Source organism: Rosa chinensis, chromosome 6 (assembly GCF_002994745.2).
Source record: "Rosa chinensis cultivar Old Blush chromosome 6, RchiOBHm-V2, whole genome shotgun sequence".
Classification (NCBI taxonomy): Eukaryota; Viridiplantae; Streptophyta; class Magnoliopsida; order Rosales; family Rosaceae; genus Rosa; species Rosa chinensis.
This window is the reverse complement of record NC_037093.1, coordinates 24989106-25013812: the sequence shown is the minus strand read 5'-3', so window position 1 is coordinate 25013812 and position 24707 is coordinate 24989106. Positions and strand designations below refer to the sequence as shown.

Below are 24707 nucleotides of genomic sequence, written 5' to 3'. Positions count from 1 at the left end.
AGGTGTACCATCAATCCCTGGATAGAACGATCCCTATTTACCATATACTAACGATGACATTTTACAGGGTTAAATTGTCACGCCCTGAATTTTTAATAAATAAATTTAAATCCGAAACGCGAGAACAAACACAAGAAAACACACATAGAAAATTTTTCATTTAAATTAAGCAACAAAACAAACTGAACTCACAATGTCAATACCGACTCGTTCTTTAGAGTCATATATTACATTACAGATAGTTTACAAATTAAACCGAATAATAATTCAATAAGTAAACGCACCCTCTACACTTACAACACAGCGGAAGACTATAACCAAGATACCATACTATGTCCAAGCTACAACAGCAACAAAACCTCAGCTTCGACGACGATTAATCGATATTCTAACCTGCACAAAAACCCCCTACACCATAGAATAGTGCACCGGGAATGAACAAAACAAACCCGGTAAGCTTTTAAGCCCGTATGAGTAAACTCAAATAAAGTGACTCATGTCACGCATGCTTATAATTTCTCAATTCGTGAGTTGAATTAAAGCAATAACATTTAACTCCACAAACACAACCAAACATGAAGTTTATATCATATCATATCAACATGCTCTGACTCTCGACTCATGTATTTAATTTCATAACTATCCAACTGACAATCAATACTCCAGTAATCCAAAATCATGCTCCTTTTATCTCAACCGAATCATTATCACCTCAGTGACCTTCCAAAAACATTGAAATCCCAACAACTACTTCTCGAAAATGTAAAGCAAGTATAATTCAAAATCAAACAGAAAGTAATCCCTGCATGTGAATTAGTTCAGGAGATCACATCAAAAGCACATCAAACAATTCATAGTAATCCCTGCGTATAGATTAGTTCAGGAGATTACATTAAAAACAATCAATACAAGTTATAGTAATCCCTGCATATTGTTTAGTTCAGGAGATTACATTAAAAACAATCAATTTTGAAAACAGTAATCCCTGCATATAATTTAGTTCAGGAGATTACGAAAGAAGACAAGCAAGTCCATAATAGAAATAAACTAAAAGCCAATACCATTCATCTATTAATAACACCAAACACCACATCAACAATCTCAAACATCAATCATCGCCACTTTGGTCACCACTTTGGTACTACTATATAATGTATCGCTACTTTGGTCGCCACTTTGGTACTACTATATAAACTATTGCCACTTTGGTCACCACACAGGTCAACAACTCACACTAGAGTCGATGATCACCCATCAACACCAAACTAAAGTCGATAGTCGATGATCACCCATCAACTTCAACTAGAGTAGATGATCACCCATCAACTCCCAATAAACACCAGATCCGAAGATCAGAAAACGGTCACCCACAGTGACTCCAGATCCAAATATCAGAAAACATTTACAAAGAATCTCACATGACTCAAAATGTTACCCCGACTCGTTTTCTCATTCAACACGACAAATCACAATCCCATGATATAACGTATTTCCACAAAGAGTAAACGCACAAACCACATTCTGAATAATTCACAGTTCATACGCACATCACAATGTCACGCCATCCATATATATATATTTCACGTAAATATATATATATACGTAGTCATTCATGCAGGAATGACCACTAATACCAACTATAGTTTTATAAATTATACTTCTCGAAAATCATTTTATATCAAAACATTGTTTTAACTTACCCATGAACCGTTATCGATCAAGTTCATATATTTTAAAACAAATAATTTATTTTGATAAATACTATTTTTCATGCTAACAATTAAATATATTAAATTAAAACATAACTACTTTATTAACCGAAACACCGTGAGATTTACTCACCTCTAAAGTCCCGCTGCATCTTCTCTAACAGCCCAATAATCACCAAATCACAACATTCACCAACTCAATCCGTCAAGCACCTAATCAAATACGATAAATAACTTAGCGTACAATTCATAAAACGCACTTAAACAATGATCCCACGGTCGAATCCTCATCCGTGACCACACAAAGTTATCAGAATAGCTCTACGATCAACATATCACAATTTGAAGTAAATCTGACGGTCGGATCCTCACGGATCGCAAACCGAAGATAACGCGTAAAACCGTAAATCTAGCATGCATCAACTTTTTCCAAAATAACCTTATAATATATCAAAACGACCGTATCGATGCGTAGATGCATAAACTGAAAACAGAACACATTTTGGATGACCGACGCTCCACCACGCGCTGCCACAAACGACGGGTCAGTAGGCGGTCAACGGCGGCGGTCAACGCCGAGTCAACCACCTCCGATGGCAAAGTGACCAACTACAAACTTGTTCAAAATGAAGGAGTGATCAACTTTCATACCTGGAGCTAAGCAAGATTCGGTTTAGATCGTCCTAGATCAAGCTTGGAAGTTAGATTAATCTCGTGTGTCTGATCAGATTCCAGATTGAATCAGGGCCATCAAAAAAGTCAAACCTTGATCTAGCACTCTACACCCCAAATCGTGATGCAAGCCTTATATGGGGATGATCAGGAGGAAGAGAACTACTCAAAACTGGGGAGGATCGGCCCGTGCAACGCCGGCGTGGAGGAGTTCCGACCGGGTCAGGTTTGGGGCTCGGTGGAGGGCTTCGATCCAGCCCTGGAGGCTGCGACTGAACAAGGCGATGCCATGGGGCGTCTGGGAGGCTCGCGGCAAACGAGGGAAGCGTCGGGTCGTGGCCGGAGGACGCACGACGGCACCGCTGGCGTCGGGTCAGGTAGAGCGCGACCCCTCAGGTCTGAGGAGAGAGAACGGAGAGAATTTGGGGAGGAAAATGGGATTTTCGAAACTTTTGGGATTTATGAAAAAATCCGGAATTTTCTTATATTTATAGAAATTTCCCCAAATTTCAATCGCTCATAACTTTCTCATAGAACTCCGATTCTTGCGTTCCACATGTCCACGAACTCGTATCGACGCGCTCTACAATATTCGTGTTATAAAAAGTCAAACTTCATAACCCCCCTAAAACGTGCACTTCGAATAATTGTTCGTCCGAAAATAATCTCACTCCACCCTCGAACCACGAAATCGTACCAACGAACACTTTATTAATCCCAGGAAACATTTAGGAATTAATAACAAATTTCCGAGGTCTTACATAAATTGCGTGCTACTTTTAGCGTGTCAGAGCACCTTGCAACTAGATCATTCTTGAGAGGCCTTGAAGACCGAGATGCTACGAGAAGTAGGAGCTTTTGTTAGATATAGTTCACTGGTGACAAAACTGAGCATGTAAAACTATTGACCAAAAGACCAAGTATGTTCTGTAAGCAGTGTTTGATGCTCCTGTTGTAATCTATTTCACATGGAACGCCTAGATGAATTTGTAAATTATTGCCAGAAAATCTGTTGATAAATGCTTTTTCTCCAAGAAATTTTGTTGTAACATTGTTACGGAAACTATTAATGATATTGTTAACATTCTTTCGTGATACTGTTAACATTCTTCCGCACAATCTCAATCTTTCATATATCAACCCTGACCTTAAGGTTTCGTTAAGCTAGATTTCTAACAATGGGTCAGATCACAATCTAGTCATCCACAGGTGATTAAGAAGAAATCTTTGAGGCAACCACTATTGAAATTTGATTGGATTAATTTTGTTACTTGGCATTAGACATAATTTTACTCTTAGAAGACAGCTTAAGATGAAACATTCAAAGAATCTTTGCCTTACCAAAGAGTTCGAGCCAGATAAGCTAACTCCCGAAAACTCGGAGCTCCGCATACTGAAACCTAGGGTTTCGTGTAGTAGAGCGGCGGCGTCGGTTTCGATCATTGCCTGCTAGAGGACGTCTTTCGACGTCGATCTTGTCTAGTGTACGTCAGGCGTGTGGAGCGACATGGGTTCTTCCAGTGTCGGGTTTGAAGGCACGGTGGGTCGGGTCTGGATCTGCGGCGCCAGTTGTGGATTTGGGCTTCGAGTTGCAGGGCGGCCGAGGTCTCCAGTTCTCTGCTGATTGAGCGGTGAGGCTTGACGTGGGCTGATTGGGTAACCGAAGGAGACAATTGGATCGTGAGTGGATCAGGCGGCTGTAGCGTCGACAGAGGCAAGCTTTGGGCGGACGGGATGGATGTCGTGGGTCAGTATCTGGGGAGGCCGCCGGACTGAACCAGTGGCGGAAACAGTTCTGACAGTCTTGCTAGGGTTCCGGCGTGAACTGGTTTAGGTGTAGGGATGAGGGCAGTGGGAGTGGGTTGGGCCTGTTGGGTCAAGCCCACTTTTCCTCTTCTCTCTGACTTGGGCTGGATTCGCAGTTGGGCCTTGGTGAGCTCGTTTGGGGCTGGACTTAACACAATCCTATTTTGAAGCTATTCACTGCAGGGTCTGGTGGAAGGGTACACCAAGAGGTCTTAGGGCCCAAGCCAGTCAAGGCAGATGCGGAGAACTAGGGTTATGTAGGAATAAATTTTCCTTTTGGTTAGTTGCGGAGAACTAGGGTCTGTTAGTTGTTAGTTGTTTTTTTGTATTTTCCTTTTGGTTTTTAGTGTTTCGCATTTTCCTTTTTAGGATTTTAGTTTTTGCATCTTCCTTTAGGAAGTGTGCCTGACTACGGTTAGTGGAGCAGTGAATGTTGTTTGGCTCCAGTTTTCCTTGAGCTGGTCAACAGTCTCTTTTCTTGAGAGGGTGTGCCAGCACCGTTCGGGTGCGGTTGTCGGGGGTGTCCCTTGACCTGACTTCTTTCAAGCGATTGTAGACGAAGAGAGCACCAACCTCGTCGTGGGATTCTTTGTGCCTCGTGGCGAGGACTTTTGCTGAGGTTCTTCAAAATCACAATCGATACTTGATGTTGTAGATCGAGCAGAGCGAGAACTACTAGGAAGTGAGGAGAACTTGCTAAAGCGTGACTTTAGCTTGGCTGGAAGGTTTGGTGGCACTAACAGTCGGCTCTTGAGGAGACTATGACTGGAGCGTGACTACCGGTAAGAGAAGGAGAGGGTTGCTCTAGAGAGGCTTGGATAATCTTAGAGATTGTTGTTGTGAATTGTGTGTCTAAGTGTTTCATTATAACCTCTATTTATAGGCTACCATGCCAAAGTGTTTATTCTTAAACAAATGATAGTAGAGATAAGGAATGATGAGTTTTGGAGATAAGAAAGCATAATTGGAGATAAGGAATGATGAATTTCGGAGATAAGGAGATAAGGAAGCATAATTGGACATAAGGAATGATGAATTTTGGAGATAAGGAAGCACTTTTGGCTCCTTTATTCCTTCAATTATATCTCCATCAAGAATTCAGATTTTGACCGTGACTTCTTCATAACAAATGTTCCACTATGAGTGTAGATCATCCTGGTAAAATTTCAGAGCTTTTCGTATAGTGGTTGGGTCGGAAATGCTGCTGGACCTCTTACAGGTCCAGTTTTCCAGTTTTGCTTCTGTAGAAAATTGGACTGATTGTTTGAAAACCTTCCACTCAAAAATAGCTCTAGCACTCTTCATAAGAAATGATCCTTGGGCTGTCTAAATTTAATCTAGAAAGTTTTAGCTCATTTAGATTTCGTTTGGTTAGTCTGCCGCCCCTCCTTCCTTGTTTAGCTCGGTTTCTCCTAGCCGAAGTAGGAAAATGTGCTAAAGTTGACTTTTCATTTCCATGCTTCCATAGTAGGCTCTATTTAGCCTCTAAATATATATTTCAAATTTGTCGACAATATATAGCTTGAGCCACTGACATTGACTCAATTTCTCCAAGACGTGCCTTGTCAGGCCAAAATGCTCATTTTGGGTCCAAACAAATGTAATGGGTGATCTTCAGATCTCCTAGAATGACCTTGTACGGTCGTATGATCTTTTCGATCACAGGAATATATCTTCCTTTCCCCTAAAAAAAAAAGATAAAACATTCAAAGAGATGAATTCTGGATATACTCAGTTCAAAGTCTATGATTCAGCTTATTGGATCTTGCGAGAAGAACTAGGGTTTAGGGAGGAACCGTTTTTAATCACGCTCATTGTCCCCAAGCTTGAATATCATTTCTTAATGTTCACGAGACTACTTATTCCATAAAATGTTTTTTAGTTTCGCACATTTGGAGTTTGAAAAAAAAAGTGGAAGATTTTAAAGGATATGCAAGGTTATTCATTTAAGAAGCAAATGAAGATTATCATTGCTATATACGAAGACATGCACATTGTGATAGACATTTTGTCCGCAGTCAAGAAAGAGAAGGTGATGGGTCAAGTGGTGAGATAGAGATGGATGATGATGTAGAAGAAGAATATCATGCTCATGGTGCACAAGAAATAGAAACAATAAGAAATAGCATTACTCAAAGTTTGATGAGTGCGCGTAATAACGTGGACATTTGAATATGTTATGATATTTTTTGTGGTTACTTGATGCAAACCAGAAACCAATTGTTATTAATATTACTACTATATTTGTATAAGTTATTTTTAAAATTGTCCAATATTAATCATATGGTCACCATGATTTATAAAAATTTAAAGTTAACAAAAATTAATAAGGACATAATAAAGATAAAAAATAATAAAAAGAGCATTTGAACAACATTGTATTACCAAATAATCTCTCATGTCCAATTTGGTAATTCCACAAACAAAAAGCACAAGCCAGTTTGAGTTTACCAAACACTTTGCCACTGCTTTTGCCACTGACAGCTCTTATAAAAAGACAGTTTACCAAACATTAAGCTACTTTGCTTTTCAGCCACTTATTCTCAGAAATAAGCAGAAGCTAGCTTTTCTGAAAAGCCTAGCCATACCAAACATAGCCTAAGTAACCCTATCTAGCTCAACGTAATTGTTAGAAAATGATGAGGATAGAATAGGTAATTTGGTAAATTTCATTAAAGATGCACTGTTCACTCCGTGTTTTCCATAGGGCTAGTTTGAGATTGCTGTGACTTTTAAAAAAAATTGCTGCTGTTGTGTTGTGAGAAGAATCAGCTGTGAATTTAAATAGTTTCGTGTTTGGTAAATAATATTTTAAAAAGTGCTGTAAGTACATAAAACAACTGCAGAATGTGTTTTGATCCACAATAGCTTCTAAAAGCAACCTTTAGGCTGCTTCTAAAATCTACTGCCAGCGACCTATAACTTTCAAGTTTCAATTAAAGCTGCTTTTTATTTATTTACCAAACACAATAAAATCTATAATTTTGAACAAAAACTGATTTTTTTAAAAGCGAAGCAATCCCAAACGGGGCCTTAGTTGCTTCTCATTTTAGCTTCCAGGAGAAGCTATTTGGACCAAAAGCAACTTCTAGAGAATTTACCAAACACCATACCGTAAGCCCAAAAGCAGAAGCAACCCCAAAAGCAGCTCCAAAATCAATCCAAAACTGGGCCCAAATCAATGGACGAACCGAATCTGTCAAATATGAACCGTTCATGTTTATAATTGTTAAACCACAGTTATGAATGTCTTAACAATTTTCAATTTGGTTGAAAAATAGCACATGGTTAATACGAGAGCCACTAAAATGAGGACTAGTTGAAGACTTTCTAATCAACGGTTTAAGAGACCCACTTTTTGGTTGCATTATGACAAATCAACTGTTAGATGTTTATGGATGCATGAGTAGATCACTTCTTAAAATTTTCTTCTAAATTGCTAATCATTAAGGTACCAAACTAAATCAAATAATGGACGAACCAAATCTGTCAAATATGAACCGTTCATGTTCATAACTATTAAATCACAGTTATGAATGTCTTAACAATTTTCAATTTGGTTGAAAATTGCATAAATGATCTGCACATAAATATCTAAACATCTAACGGTTAATTTGTGGAAATGTGATCGAAAAGTGGGTTTAACACAAAAGTCCTCAACTAGTCCTCATTTTAGTGGTCCTCATTACAATGGCTTCCATGGTCAATACAGCCTTGGGAACTTAAGGTGGCCTCGTTAAAAATCCTGCTCAATCAGAGCAAGTAAAAAAGAGTACCACCATCCTAGAATCAATTAATACAATAAGGATGAAAGTAAGATACTTTAGAACCAAAAAGTATTTGTAGGATGAACAAAAGTAGAGACTATATCACTATAGAGTGTTAATAGCGCCACTCTTACAAAATCCGATATGTAATAATAATAATACAGTGGTGGTTACCTGATTAATAACTGACTATGAAAATTATGCTCAATTGCCGGTAGATATAGATGTAATGGTGAAAAATAAAACAACTCAACTTAAGATAATTTCACCGTTGGATTTACATCCGAGGCTGGCAAGACAAGACGTTGGAGAGTGAGAGATAGAGAGAGACAAAAGCAAAAAAGAAAAGAAAAGAAAAGAAGGTTTGGTGCATATTTGTAAATTGTTCCTATATGGCGTGCACAGAACGCAGAGGCGCATCTTAGCCATTTCGTGCGCAATAGGTTCTCTAATAATCACATACAAATACCAAATACCAACATCCTTTCCCTCTTCTCAGAGCTCTGATCAAACATTCTCTCTCTCTCTCTCTCTCTCTGCCCTAAAGGTATTGCAATTCCGACTCTCAGTTTCTACGCTTTCTTAGATCCATCCAATTTGGGCTCTTTTGCCCATTGCCTTGCGATCAATATTTCCTCTTTGCTTTTTGAAATTGTATTGGGTCAGTTTTGAAATTGAAGTCAAGGTTATTCTTTTCTTTAGGGTTATGCCATTGATTAATTTTCTGTATTCTTCTGTTAATTTTATGAATGTGATTGTTCTTTTTTGATTTACTCAGACTACAATGACAAGAACAAGTGAAAATTCAATAAAAAGTTGAAAACTTTTTACTATTTCTTATTTCAGTTTGGGCAGTAGTTGCTTTTTAGAGTGATAAGTATTTCATTATTGTGCTATCTTTGCATTTTTTTGTAGGGAGCCTTTGGAGGTTATTTACTGGTGTGCAAATCTATCAGCAGTGAAAATGGTATGAATTCATTTCAATCGAAATGTAAAAGGTTTTACTTTTTCTACTTTACTGATTCCAGATACTAGTTTTGACAAATAGCTCTTCTAGCTTACAATCTACTCTGCATTTTCCATGCAATTGGAGATGTTACTAGTTATTGATGATGCGTGTTATTGGCAGATGAAAATATGTGCTATACAAGTTTGCTTTTGAATTTTTGTTTGTCAAAGTAAGCTGCTACCATTTAGGTGTTTGGTGCTTGTGTTTATCACCTGAGGACGGTGTTTCTATTCACTTGTCTTTATACAAGCTTTAGCTTTAATTTGTCAAAACAGGATGATAACTGCTACCATTCATATTGCTTGGTCTTTGTGAGGACAGCTTTTTATTCATCTGTCTTCCTTTGAATCCCATGAAATTTTTTGATTAACTTGAAGTTTAATAAAAGTTTGTCATGTTGCAGTATTTTGATGGATATGGGTATCATGGGACGTCATTCGAGCAGACATATCGATGTTATCCTGCATCATTTATTGAAAAGGTTGGAAATGCTTTCGTATTTGATTACTTTTTTTTTTTCCTTCATATTTTTCCCAGATTATATGTGTGATTGAGCACTTTGAGAATAATGTTTATGTCCTTCATTTTTGGGTTTCTATTGTCTTCTAAAAAACCTCAGGCACACTCCCCTCTCCATAATGCTTTCCCTTTTTTGATTGTGTAGAGAAATACTTGGCAAACTTTTATTCTGGATTTGAAAAGAGGAGAAACTTCCCCCCTCCCACTTTTGTTTTTTTTTTTTTTGGGTAATCCCCTCCCACTTCTTTAGGAAGCTGAATCCCATTCATGTAACAGCATTTGAAATCTAGAGTTTTTCTTTTCAATTGTTCCTTTGTTCTGATGTTTATTTCCGTAATCAATTTTGCAGCCACAACTTGAAAGTGGTGATAAAAGTAAGTCTTTAACTTCTTATCACTATTTTCGGTTAGATAGTTCTTACTAGTATCTGACAATATGTAGTCCTGATTTGCTTTATTGTTGTGTTTTTCTTTTTTCCAGTTATAATGCCTCCCTCAGCCCTTGACCGCCTTGGTTAGTCGCTTACTCCTTTATTATGGTGTTTTACTTATTGATTAATTTGTATTACCTATCATTCTGATCTGGAATTACTTATATCGATCAAAATCATGCAGCATCGCTACACATTGATTATCCAATGTTGTTTGAGCTTCGTAATGACGCTGCTGAGCGGGTCTCTCATTGTGGGGTGTTGGAGTTCATCGCAGAAGAAGGCATGATCTACATGCCTTATTGGGTAAGACTTCAGTGTGTGAGATGACTCGTATAATTTGGGCAAGTTACTGTGAATTTTTCTGGCAGCCAAAATTGTATTATGATCTTCAATTCATGTTGTTTCCTTCTTAATTATTTTCACTTAGATGATGGAGAATATGCTCTTGCAAGAGGGGGACATTGTGCGACTGAAAAATGTGACTCTTCCAAAGGGAACATATGTTAAACTTCAACCCCATACAAAGGACTTTTTAGACATCTCAAATCCAAAAGCTATGTAAGTAAACATGTTTTTTTTTTTTTTTTTAAATGTTTTTACTTATTTGTTAATAATTGTGTCTTGAAAAAAAGTGGTTCTTGTGAAAGGTAAATGCCCACACTGTGCTTGTACTTGTGACAACTTAACTATTTAGGGAGATCCTAGACAACAGACATGTATAGAACTTGGGATTAATTTTGCCTTTCTTTAATTAGGTTAACTACCATGGGTTGTTATTTTTATTATGTCCATAAAGGAGTAGTATAGGAATGAATTGATATGAGCCGTTACTTTGAGGACAGTAACCTAGGAGGTGATACATTTTGACTCAAATGTTGTATACTTATCGATTTTATGTGCTTCTTTGTCATCATGGTGTGTTATTGGTCTCTCTAAATAATACTGATGGTTCCTCCTCCTTGGTTATGTCCAGGAACTAGGTCTTTATCTTTTATAGTTTTAATATTATCACGTCTATTTATTTTTCATTTATGGGGAATCACAAGTCAACAAATGTATCACAACCCACCAATCCAAGTCTTTTATAGATGGAGAATGCCATGCTTGAAATTCAGAAATTAAGGAAATGGAAGGCATAACACAATTAAGAGCTTCGATATAAGAACTGATTAAATGTAGTTTAAATTGAACCTCCTGTGAACCTAGTCTAAGCTTAGCATTCTGAAGAGAGGTTTACATCAAATGTCCCTCTGTCTTCCGAGTTTCTTCTCAGCTTCTCTTGACCCTCATTCTCCAATTCCAGATTTGAATTTGTTACAGATACTTTCTCTATCCCCAGATTCGATTATTGCAAATGGGAAGGTAAATACTTGTGATTTGGTTCAATGGAGAAGACCCTTTGCTAGTTGCTCCCCTCACTGGTGTATTATGCACAGAGATGCAGAGAGCGCAAACCATATGTTTTTACATCATCTGATTGCTTCAGCTGTCTGGAAAAGGGTGTTTAAGGATAGTAATGTGACCTGGGTTAATCCAGCTAATCATTTAACCCGGCTGGGTGAAAGGTTCAGTTTGTTTGGAGGAAGAAAGAAGGGTTTGGTTCTGGCCTTCTGGGTAGGTGTGCTACTATGGCGGTAATTTAGGTTCTCTGGATGGAGAAGAAGAACAAGAATTGAGAATTTGGGAGGGGAAGATTTTGACAGTTTGTGGGGTGGACTTTGTTTTTGGTCTTCCCCATGAATATCTATTTCTTCAGTGTTTAAAAATTGTTTGTTTATTTTTTTGGTACTTAGATTGGTCTGCCCCTGTTAGTTAATTACATGTTTTGTTCTTCTCTAGTTGGTGTTGGTATTTTTGGAGCTTCTTTTGGTGGATTTTCTGTCCGCTTGTTTGTAATTGTTCTCCTTTTATTTTTTTTTCTATTTTTTTTTCAGTAAAATGTATCTTGTTAAAAAAAATAAATAGATCTTTCAGATCGGTCCCCCTTTTAGTCTTTTTGTTTCTATGATCGTTTCTTAATCCAACTGTGAGGTTGTTCCCATTGGCCTATGGTGTATTTGGGGCTGCCTATTGGTGGTTAGTTTGAGGCGATCAGTTTTTGAGATCCGGTTTTAGAAAATGCGGAGAAACTATTATGCAGCTGAAGCAAAGCCTTTATATCTATAGTGGGAAGAGTAACTCTTATCCAATAACTTGTATGCAACATGCATATTTACTATTTCACTCTTTGGGATCCGTATTAGTGTGGCCAGAAGTTAATATTTGACGAGGAATTTTCAATGGTAGGCTGTTGGAAGGAAGAAGAGTTACTTGGTCAGATGGGAATTGGTAAGTTAATATTTGACGAGGAATTTTCGGTGGAAGGCTGTTGGAAGGAAGAAGAGTTACTTGGTCAGATGGGAATTGGTTTCATGAGTGAAGGAAAATGGGGAATATGGTGTCTGAAATTGGTCAAGGAGAATTGAAGCTTTTACTAGGACAATGTGGGAGGATTCATCAGGAAAGTGAGGCGCTTTCTAGTGCTGTTGTGAGAAGTGAATATGGGTTGCATGTCAATATGTACGTCCCAAGGTATTTTTTCTTTTGCTTATTATCAGTTAGAGGGGGAAATGGAGTGAGTGAGAGAGCTTTTTGTACAGTATTTCCCTGTTTATACAGACATGATATCTCTACTGCAAGGTTGCGTGCATATCCTTTTTCTATCTTCAGTTGGAACTTTGGGTTTCGTAGAAACTAAATGATCAGGAGGTGGGGGAATTCGCAGAGTATTGGCTGCTTTGCAAAAGTTTAAATTGGTTCCTAATAGGCAGGATGGAAAATTATTGAGGGAGTCTTCAGGAGCTTTCTCATAACATCTTATTCAAAAAGCTAATGGACTTTTTCCCTTTTCAGTCTCCCTATTTTAATTTGGCAAGTTGTAATATGGTTCTGAGGAGACGACCTTCTTGCTGTCACTCATCTTTGGTGAGCCATGTGCAAACTGGATGCTGAAAGTTCAGAGAATATTGTTTTGTGAGATCCAAGTGAGCTGGTACAATCCAGTTCTTGTCTTGCCTAGTATTGAATAAAACCTATATGTTCTTTGGTAGAAATAAGAGGGTTGTGGTGCTAGGGAGACGTGCTGTGTTGTTAATCTGATGGTTAGCGTGGGTGGAGGGGAATACAAGAATTTTTGAGGGAGCAAGGTATGAAAAAGGTAGATCTTTAGTGGGACGAGTTAGTTTTTGAGGCTGCCTTGGGCACAAGTATCTTCTGAGTTTAGGGATCATTGTGTCATGCAATATCTTATGATTGGAATGCTGTTGTGCCTTGGTATCTTCTGTAGAGTTCTCTTGTTTTTCTAGGGACTTTTTGTAGAGCAAAGGCCTCCTCTTTATTTCCGCCCGCTCTTCCCGAAGTGAGCGAATTGCATGTATAGATCCGTAGGGGCTTATAGTTTAATTGGTTGAAACGTACCGCTCATAACTGTTATATTGTAGGTTCGAGCCCTACTAAGCCTACCACCCCCTTCTCTTCACCCGATACAAGGCAGTCGAAGTCCTTGCCACCCTGGGATTCTGTTGCCCAAGAATCAAAATGTTCGTAGCTCTAATTGTGTGATCGGCTGTTAGGACGATGGGGACGATAGAGAGTCCTCTAGCCATGAAAGTTTGTTTTCTAACAGAAAATGAAAAAGAACTAAAGAAGAGAAAAGTGCTGGTATTGTTTGTTTTTCTTCTTTTCTGCCCTCTTTTTGGTAGGTGTTTCAGTTACTTGCTCTTTAAAAACTGAGCCACCTTTTCTTCCTATCCAATTATACCTTCTATTGTTGCAGAAATTATCTTCCACATCTCAGCCAAACCAAAATATATAATTTTTTTTTTCATCAGCACGGGCTATGCATGCGTCTGTTTTTATTTTTTAATTTTTACATGTTAATTATTTGCATCTTTTGAATATCCTGCTATGTCTGTGATTTGACATATCGATTTATTTTTTGTCGAACAGCTTGGAGACGACACTAAGGAATTTTTCCTGCTTGACCATTGGGGATAGTATTATGGTAGCATACAACAACAAGAAGTATTATATAGATATCATTGAATCAAAGCCTTCTAATGCAATAAGTATAATTGAGACAGACTGTGAGGTGGACTTTGCACCTCCTCTTGATTACAAGGAACCTGAAAGGCCTGTGGCACCTGTTCCTCTTAACAAGGCAACAGCTCAAGGTACAGATTTCTCTATCCTCATTGCCATCGCTGGTCCTGTTTGCCGTTTTCTTTCTTCACTTAGTGACTTACAGTTCAATGGATTTCCTTGTTTTCTCTGCGTGGCTTTTTCCTTCCATTTTTCTTTGTGTTCTCTTTCAGAGTGTGGTCATATATAGTTTGTTTTAGTATGCGAGCTGCATAATTGAAAAGGGTGCTCTAACATTTTTCATTATGCAAATTTGTTGACGCATATACCTCTAGAGGCCACACACAGGTGTTGATTGGAATATCTTAACAGGAATTCGTTGATCTTGGCTTTCTGATCTTTGAATTTGCTATAATGTGATGTATAAAGTCTATTCAGATTCCTGGGAATCCAATTTTCTTACTGTTGGCAACTGTTACAGTGTAATTACTGAAAATAAAAATCTCGGCACAATTAATTTCACCGTAGATTTTAGTTGGTGTAAAATGCTCAGATATATGACTAATGTTTTTTCAAATCACACTGGTATATGACTAATGTTGAATTCTAATAGTCAATACTATTTTAACAGTCAGGTCCCATTTTCCAAAAAAAAAAAGAAAAAAAAAGAAAAAGAAATCTAGGAAGTTATATGAGTTTCTGTTTTCTTGCAGTTGAAGAGGACCCTGCTGCGACTGAACCAAAATTCAACCCTTTTACTGGAGCTGGAAGGCGCTTGGATGGTAAGCCTTTGAAGTATGAGCCAGCATCAGCTTCCTCATCAGGGTCCAAAGACAAGAAACCTGTGGCCACCAATGGAACTGCACCACCTTCTGCAGGATCTAGTTCACAAACTGCCAATCGTCAGGCTCAGGGAAAGCTTGTTTTTGGAGCAAATGCCAGCCGTATTCCAAAGGAGACACCAAAGGTACACTCTTTGTTTCATGGTTTCCTACAAGTTTGGAATACATTACCAAATTGTTCTAAGGTTGACCATAATATTAATTGTACTTTCTTTTTTCTTCTGTTCAGAAGGAAGCTACAAAAGACGCTAAACAAGAGCAGCAACCTGAAAAGAAAGAAGATCCCAAGTTCCAGCCATTTACCGGGAAAAAGTACTCGCTTAGGGGTTGATTGAACTCTGAAATCACCGTCTCTTTTTAACTTATGTTGCTCCTGCTATCTGACCTCTGGTGCAGATAGTAGAAGATTCTAAACTGATCTCAAATGTTGTAATATTGAATGAAACACTACACTTGCTGAAACTGAGGATAGAAATACAACTTATGTTTGTGAAGCATCTGTTTTCCTTTTGGCACCCTGGATCCTTTGCCTATGTCATTATTACAGTGTTGAACTTGAGCTGTTTGAGCTCATTCTGGTGTACCGTAATACTGAGCTCCGTCATAACTGCATCTGATAGAGTTCCAGCAATTTAACTTGGTTGAACTTGGTATTTGATGAGAATAAGAAAAATTGATGTGGCCATAAACTATGTCCTTCCGAGTGACGGTTTCTCATTGACGTTTTATTTTGCAACCGTCCTTCTAGTTTTGTAGTGTTAGGCGAATCGTATTTTTGGTGTCGAAATTTAATAACCGATCTAGCTAAACTATCATAACCATTTTATTAATCAAACAAATCATAAACTTTCATTAAATGATGTCGAAATTTAATAACCGATCTAGATGTGGCTTCAAGAACCCTAAAGTTATTAATTAACATCTATGTGGTATACTTATTCATCTTTGTAGGTCGCATGTGAAGATCTAAACACTATTGAAAGTGGCTAGACAAAATTCCAAGAACGGAACAAATACATAGTAGAGTTTAAGGCTTAAGCCTTTTTCGACCGCTGCCAATCCCCTGCCATGAAAGTGGCTAATAATTCCGTTATCTTCCTCGTCACTTATCCCACCCTTCACTTCCTTTTCTTCCTACCTCCCTTGCAATTCATGATAAGGGTGTGTTGTCACCAGTGGATCTGCTTCCAGGTGACGACCTTTATGAGTAGGAGGATGTTATGTTGGTTTCTCGCTTCAAGAACCCTAAAGTTATTGACTGGCAGCTGCATGGACTTCCTTACTATCTTTGATACTTTGACGACAAAGCGGACATCGGGTAGACATAGCCAAATTCTCATATAGACATTTGTGGTGAAACGTATGTCCACATTTATCTAACAATGCACACTTGTCTTTTGTCTCGTACTCCATCAAGCAAATGGCACACTCGCCTCTGCAAAACCCCTTTTCTTGGTCCACTTGATAATTGAAAATCGCATAGCCTTCAGGGCTCTTGGCACCGATTGTCACCATAAGAAAAGTAGCATTGTGCATCAGTTTAACCATTGTTCTTGAACAACATGAGCCAACGGTGGTTATTATGTCATATACCCAGGGTAACATTGGGATATAAAATCCATAGCCGAGGCCTGTTACGACCCTGTAATCGAGGGAGGGTTCAACAATGGAAATGGTACCAAGCGCAATGGTGCGGAAAAGAAAAATAACTAGTATCGTGAGTATACTCACGGCGATATCTATGGCGGGGGCGAATCCAGGTCTGGCGTCTCTGATTTTCTCTTCGAGTACGCCAACTATGACCCAGAGGACTACGCCGGTGGGAACCAATAAAATCAGTGCAGAAACCACAGGATTCATGATACAGAGTTGCTTAGTGGCTAGCTTTAAAGTTTTAAATAAGTTATATGGAGTAGCCTTGTTTCCTTTATATAGAGGAGCAATCCCATTGAGGTAAGGAAAAGAAAAAACCGTATGTTTTGTTTGTAAATTCCCTAAATTATATACAAGAACATGAATTCTAATCCGTTGAAGAAATCCAGTTCCACTATAGATAAGTAAAAGACAAATTTATTGAAAATCATTCAATACATGCCTGCCTACATCGAGTTCCTTATTCTTTTGTACAATCTTTGATACTTTGGCGACAAAGTGGACATTGGGCTGAGATAGCTGTGCACTTTTGGAGGCATACATGGTGAAATGTGTGTCCACATTTATCTAGCAAAGTGCACCTGTCTTCTTTCTCGAACTCCATCAGGCAAATAGCACAGTCCCCGCTGCAAAACCCCATTTCTTTGTTCAACCGAGAACTGAATCACATAGCTTTTCGGCCTCATGGCACTAATTCTTACCAGGGGAAATGTTGCTTTGGTGTGTAGCTCTTGCATCAGTGATCAGTGTAATCAGCTTCCTTGAACAATACGGATCAATGATGACTATTAAATCATATACACAGAGTAGTATTGGGTACCAAAATAAATGCGTGTGAATGTTACAATTGAGTCAAGGGGATCATCAATGGCATCAAGCAAAATGGTGCAGAGTATATGAGCATAATCACGAGGATATCTATGGCAGAGGCGAGTCCAGGTTTTGCGAGAGGACTATAAGAATGAGAAATACAGTTACAGGATAGTTTATATGAAGAGAATCAGAAATTATTGAAGTCATGACAGAGAGCTGCATACTAGCTAGCTTTCAAGTATCAATGAAGTGATCGACTGGACATTGTTTCTTTTTATTTATGTAGAAGAAGAAGGGACTGAACTATAGTAACACGGGGAAAGGCCTGATTAATCCCATTGAGCAGAAGAAAAGAGAAAAAAGGAGATAAAGTTACTTCGGGTTACCTAAGAGCAATAGGAAAGTTGTTAATTAAGATATTAAGGCTATGGGTGGGCAAAGGCCCTTTGGTTTTTCAGAAAATGACTTCAAGATAATATACGTTGAAAATGAACAAACTTAGGGAACGAGCGGGGATTTCATATCTGAAAGCTGTACATCATTAGTGTTACAAAGGGTGAAGAAAAGAAAAGATTTCATTGGCTCCAATTCAGTATATATATATCTCAACGAGTAGTTACATCAAGTTCCTCTTCTTTAGTACAATTTTTGGTACTTTGACGACAAATAGGATGGTGTTGACGATGTAATGGCGGTGCCACTCACTAGGCTGCCAGTGTAGGCGGTTCACATTTATGGAATCCTCCTCCTTAATGACATAAAAATGGACCAAGAAACGTTAAGCGAGAAGAGGAGGTTTGGTTTCTTGCCACCATTCTCTGGGCCGCCACTTCGTCGTCACTGCCAACCCGGCCGTGGTCCAGCATATCCTCAAGACAAAGTTCCACATCTACCAAAAGGGCGAATCCTTCCGTACAACTCTCCAAGACCTCCTCGGTGACGGCATTTTCAACGCCGAAGGTGACAACTGGAAATTCCAGCGGCAGCTTTCCAGCCGCGAATTCAACACAAAGTCGCTCAGGAAATTCGTGGAAGAGGTGGTGGACATTGAGCTATACAATCAGATGATCCCCATTCTATCCAAATCTTCCAGCGATCGAACCGTTCTCGATTTCCAAGACATTCTCCTGCGGTTCGCCTTCGACAACATTTGCCAGGTAGGGTTCGGGTATGACTCGGAGTATCTCCTTCCTTCTCTGCCTCAAGCTAAATTCGCGATGGCGTTCGACGATGAGGTCCAGATCAGCGGCGACAGGTTCAGTTCCATGCGCTCGATGTGGAAGATCAAGCGATCTTTCAGAATCGGGTCGGAAAGCCATCTCCGCCGTGTGGTCTCCAACGTCCGAGAGTTTGAGAACACCATCGTCAGGCAAAAGAAGCGCGAACTGGACGAGAAGAAGACTCTAGATCTCACGATCTGCTGTCTCGGTTCTTGAACTCCGGCTACTCCGACGAGAAATTTGTCACCGACATCATCATCAGCTTCATCCTCGCCGGATAGGATACGACCTCGGCTGCTCTAACCTGTTCTTCTGACTAATCTCAAACCACCCAAACGTCGAAAGCGAAATTCTCAAGGAGATCAGAAAATGGAGAGCGGAGCCGGATATGACGAAGATAACCAGATAAGGACATGGTGTACACACAAGCGGCGCTCTGCGAGAGCATGAGGCTGTACCCGCTGGTTTCGATGGAGAGAAAGGAGGCGATCAACGACGACATTTTGCCGGACGGGACTAAAGTGAAGAAGAGGATGACAGTGATATACCACATGTACGCGATGGGGCGGATGGAGTAGATATGGGGCAGGGATTGGGCCGAGGTCCGACCCAAGAGGTGGTTGAGCGTGATGTGGCGACGGAGAAGCGGAGGTTCATGGCGAGGGACTCGTTTAGCTACCCAATGTTTCAGGCGGGGCCGAGGATCTGTTTGGGGAAGGAGATGTCGTTTTTGCAGATGAAAAGGGTGGTGGCTGAGGTTTTGAAGAGGTTTAAGGTTGTGCCGGCCGGAGAAGAGGGAGAATGGGAAGGAGCCGGAGTTGCTTGCCTTCCTAACCGTAAAAATGAATGATGGGTTTCCGGAGTTGCTTGAGTATTCGACTATTTATAGTGTGTAATGTATATCTGTTAAAGACTATACGGTTTCCCGCGGTTTTAATTTGGTATTGTTTTTATATTTTTACATTTAATTTGTATTTTAAATTTGTCTGCATTTAGGCTTTTCACCTATTGTAATTTCGTTGTGATAATATATCATTGTTCATGAGTACTTGCACCCTTCGTTTTTTTTTTCTTTTGTTGGAACACACAAGGTGATTACTATCACCAACATGAAAAAGTCGCTCCTGACCTTTCGGAGCTAAGCATACCGAAACCCTAGAGTTTTGGTAGCAGGGCAGCTGCGAACTCTGGTTCATTGTCTGCTTGGGTGCGTTTCCGGCATTGCGGTGAGGTTTACCGGTAGCAAGGATCTCAGTCTCAAGTGAGATCGGTCCTCGTGCTAAGTTTGGAACTCCTGTTTTGGTTTCTGCATTCGTATCTTGGGCAGCGGCCGGGTATTGCCGTATTGGACGCTGGTGTGCGGCAGTGAGCAACGAGCGAAGGCTCGACAAGAGGCGGCGAGCGTTGTTTTGATCGGCAACTAAGCTGATTCAACCAGAGGAGGCTTGCTTTTCCGGCGGGCTTTGAGTGTGTTTTCGAGCATAAACAAATTATATATATAGGGATTACCTCGTGCTAGTTCCCATATTTTCAATAGCTGTTTCTTATATATAGTGAACCGCCACCTATAAAATTGAAGTTTCATATCTTTATATATATGCTAGGACAACTAATCACTAGTATGCAAAACAAAAGGTAAAGATGGTATCTCACCAATATGCGTCTTTCATGCCCAGAAAAATAAAATCAAAAGATAAAGAAACAGCCAAATAACAAACCAGCAAAAGAAATAAATCAAGTGGATATCAGATCTATACTGATCTGAATTGAAATCACAGTGACTGAACTCGGCATGGAAAATCAGTCTGCATGTCGAGATAAAATCCCATTTTGTAACGAGGGCAACAAATTTGATATGTTGCAGCATAAGCCCCAAATTCAGAGCCCTTAGGTTGAAAAATGGCAACCTGCAAATAAATTTAGATAAAAGGAGGAAGTTCATGTGTGAGGGAAATAGCTTCAAGACAGAAAGTGAGAACTAGCTTTTTAAATTTGGGTGACAAGCAAAGGACGAAATGATTATAGAGTAATTAAGAGAGGAAATACGCAAGGTAGTTGTGGTCGTCGTGGCCATCGAAGAGAAGGCCGGAAAGAGCAGAGAGAGAGATAGAGACAGAGAAGAAGAAGAAGATAAAAAGAGATGGCACGTGGTCATTTCCTTTTTTTTTGCTCTTTAAGTTTATGTAATTTTTTATACCGTGACTTACTGATTGGCATTCATAGCCAAAGGATAGAAATCAAAAATTGTAGCCATCATATCAATTCACAGATTGGGTTAAGAGAACCTTTGAACAAGTATGGAAAGAAAAAGTAGAAAAGTGACTCTTCTCCATTATATCTTGACTTCATAAACTTCGGTAACTTGAACCATGCTTTTATCCTTTCCATATCATGCTTAATTTTTGGTAATTTCCCGGCGAAGAGGAAAAGTGCGCGTGGCTAGTTAAGTGGTAACACAATAGTCTGTTTTGTGACTTTGTCGCTTGTTGCTTCATTTCTTTTCTTTAAGAGATTGAAAAGAAATCTCTTAGAAACTTTCCATGCTGCTGTAAGTGATTGAAAAGAAATCTCTTAGAAACTTACTTTCCGTGCTGCTGTAAGAGATTGAAAAGAAATCTCTTAGAAACTTACTTTCCATGCTGCTGTCCCAGATTTTCTTAATTTGTTTATCATCGATAAGAGCCAAATTGCGACAATGTGTGGTGGAGACCGGAGATATTGTTCCACAGATCTAACATGTAGAAGCAAAGACAGAGAGAGAAGCATTGAGCGTCTGTACAAAAAAAATTATTGATTAAAATTATTGACTAAAATCGAGGTAATCCCTATATATATAATTTGTTTAAACCCTATATGAAAATTTTGTGGTGATGAACAACCAAAAGCATAAACACATCGATTTTCCGCATTAAGTAATAGAAATGAAATGGGCATGCTTAGAACTACGGGTTTTCTATATAATGTGAACAAAAGAATCTTAAACCATATAGAGTTCATCCAACTTATAATCACAATTGTCTATTTGGATATTACAATAAATAAATATGTAAATAATTGTACGAGATAACGATAAAAAAGTAATGAGGAACGGAAATAAGAGATGAGTTACTCACTTGCTGCCAGTCATTATTCGTAGATGTAAGCATCTCCAATACATTAGGAGGGTCAAATACTCAAATATATCCCCCTTCATCAAAAATGGCGCAAACCCTAATCTCATGATGGGTTTTTGATGAATATTCATATAGGGCACTTACTTAGACACAGGAAAGTTCCTAGTTAGCATATAGTGGTTTTCCACATAGTCCTAGCTAGTTAATTTTAAGAAATAAATTTTTATATGAGTTTTTCCATCTATAAATAGCATCACTAGAGTTGGGTTAATTAACCAGTACTCTTGCTTTGAACTAACTCGCTTGGTTCGATCTCTCTAAGCTTCAAAACGTCTATACGACTTGATTAAAATACCTAATTCCCAGTTACTACCCTAGCCTTCTTTACCATCCAATCCCTATTTCCTATTCATCAATGGCAACTATCAGAGCAACAAGTTTCTCCAAGATTTCTTGCATGAGCATGGTCCTTATTTTGTTGTTGATTCTGATGAGTGCCAACACAAAACCTGTCTTAGCTTATAGGGCCTTAAAGGAGGCGGAGAAGAGTGTGAAATCCAAAGTTCCGCTGCAAAAAGGACCAGCTCCGCCTTCCTCGTCCTCTTCATGCACTAACAACCCAGTGGGTGGCCACAGCGGCCCCTGCGAGATTCATAAATAAACAGTGCAGAATACTAGCGAGCAGCTTCAATCTACTTCTGCAACGACTGTAGCTGCATGCATGCGAATATAGATATCTACATAAACAAATATGTCTTATCTGTGTGCCTAGCTAACTATATATATATCTGATTCATTTGCTGTTTTTGGAATCTTATGAAGTTAAATTTTAGTACGTTAAGAATCGATCTTCAGTACGTGTGGGTTTTCTCTCTAGAAACCTTGAGTGTTTCTTAATTTGCTCCTGGAAGCAGCTTTGTTCAAAGTGGAGTCTGCCCACAAGTGCACTTGGTGATGCAACAAGAGATTGTGTACCCTTTCGATGCCTGTCTCTTTGGTCCCTCGAGGGATCTCACCTTTTCATTTCAACCGGTCTCTACAGTTGCTTTTTAGCAGAAGTTGTTCGACGTGTTGGAGCTGATGTGAGTGTTGTCATCTGAAAATTTGGTGGCTGGGTACATCAGAATCGTCTTGGGTCTCTTCATTGATCATGGGGGTGGATTTTGTTGCTGGTTGCGCGCGGTTTCTCTGTTCATCTCGTTGATGGTTGCTGGTTGCAGTTTAGCTGACCACGAGTTTGGGTTAGCCATGAGTCTGGGCCCATTGTGTCTGTCTCTCTTCTATTTGTTTGGGTTTCTTGGGTCTTTGTTGTATGTTATCGTTTTCCATGAGAGGCCTTGTTGGGATCTCCTTGTAATTGTTTCTTTGTAATAAAAGTTATCGTCGTTTGACAAAAAAAAAAAAAAAAACATATATCTCAGTTCTAAAGTTCGATGATGTTCTACATGATTATACATCATTGATTATTAAAATTATTCTTTTGTAATATATGCATGATAATACCCAATATAAAAAGTTTTTATTTCTGAGTGTATGTGTATATATATATATAGGGCCCTTCTAGTGAGGGATTCCTATTTTTGGTGTTTTATAGAGATATGTATTATACAAACTTTTAGATCATATTTTCACATCTTAATTGTTCAGTTTTTAGGTCCTAATGTATAGATCACTTATGAAAATTTTCAGCCAATTTAATGATCGTTAAGGCATCCAAAACTGCAATTTACTATTATAAACACGAACGGTTCCGGTTCGACAGATTCGGTCCGTTCGTGTAAATTTCAGTTTTGGATACCTTAACGATCACCAATTTGGCTGAAAATTTGCAGAAGTGATCTATACATTAAGACCTAAAAACTGAACGGTTAAGATGTGAAAATATGATCTAAAAGTTGGTATAATGCCTATCCCTATAAAAGACTAAAAAAAGAAATCCCTTAGTGGAAGCCCTCTATATTTATATATATATATATATATATATATATATATATATTCTACGGTTGATCAAATCTTTTACCATAGTATATACCCGCTGTTAATTAGCTGTACCCAAGCATCATTAATTTTCCGGTTAGTGATTTGGTGAAACCCTATGAAGAAAAAAGGTAGTGCAAAAAAATATACGCTTTACAGAATGTTAGACGCCCAGATCTCCTCCTACTGATCATCAGCTAATCTTTACTTTTCCAGTTCTTCTGGATAGTGGAATAATTAATGTTCTATGTTTTTTAAATCATGATTCAACAGACCTAATAATCAAGCTAAAAAGAGCCTTTTATATACCTTTGGTTAATTATTATTAATTCCATTATAATCATATAGGGTTTCATAATTTGCGGCTTGGACAGCTTAGGCTTATGCCATAATCTAAACATATTTTAGTACCTGACATTTGGTGGCGTACGTACGCATACTTTTAAACATATTCTTGAAAATAAACTATATGCAATGAACTTTTAAAATGAAATGAGAAATGCATAATATGTACTGTGTAATCTGCAGAATATATGAACCAATAGTAAAAAATTATATATTAAACAGAATATTACACAATGAAGCTTTACATTCGAACTTAAGTAATTATAAACCCATAGGCAAGGTCCCATTTTTCCCATATGGGATGTATATATTCTCAACACGCCCCTGCGTTGATACCATGATAAAGTAGTCGGGCAAGGTCTCATTTTTCCCATGTGGGATGTATATATTCTCAACACGCCCCTGCTCTGATACCATGATAAAGTAGTCTGAGGTTCACATCCAAAACCAATTGGCAATAGATGGAGTGGTCCAAACCCTTATAAATCTATAGGCAAAGTCTCATTTTTTCCATGTGGGATGTATATATTCTCAACATGTTTTGGATTGAAAATCGATCTGTATTTTGGGTTACCTTAGCAATCATTGAAAGCACTGTTACTATAATATGTATTGGAGGTTACTCATGATTTCCAAGCGAACTGTTACGCTATACAAAAAACCAATGTTCCAACGAAATCGTTTTAGCAATTGTAGCTATAGGTTAAGCC

General features: G+C 38.6%; 2 protein-coding genes and 1 pseudogene across 2 annotated transcripts; 2 read left to right on the top strand and 1 right to left on the bottom strand.

Moving 5' to 3' along the window:
* The first annotated feature begins 8336 nt into the window (after positions 1-8336).
* On the top strand, positions 8337-15462 carry LOC112172404 (ubiquitin recognition factor in ER-associated degradation protein 1). Its single transcript, XM_024309732.2, has 10 exons — positions 8337-8501; positions 8870-8921; positions 9367-9444; positions 9832-9856; positions 9963-9995; positions 10097-10218; positions 10343-10473; positions 13903-14126; positions 14748-15001; positions 15106-15462. The coding sequence occupies exons 2-10, from the start codon at positions 8919-8921 to the stop codon at positions 15205-15207; spliced, it is 972 nt and encodes a 323-aa protein (XP_024165500.1). The 5' UTR covers positions 8337-8501; positions 8870-8918; the 3' UTR covers positions 15208-15462.
* A 665-nt stretch (positions 15463-16127) lies between these two features.
* LOC112171112 lies at positions 16128-16736 on the bottom strand. The gene has a single exon (XM_024308345.1). The coding sequence runs from the start codon at positions 16734-16736 to the stop codon at positions 16128-16130; it is 609 nt and encodes a 202-aa protein (XP_024164113.1).
* Positions 16737-17769: 1033 nt separating this feature from the next.
* On the top strand, positions 17770-19458 carry LOC112171111 (annotated as a pseudogene).
* The last annotated feature ends 5249 nt before the right edge of the window (positions 19459-24707 follow it).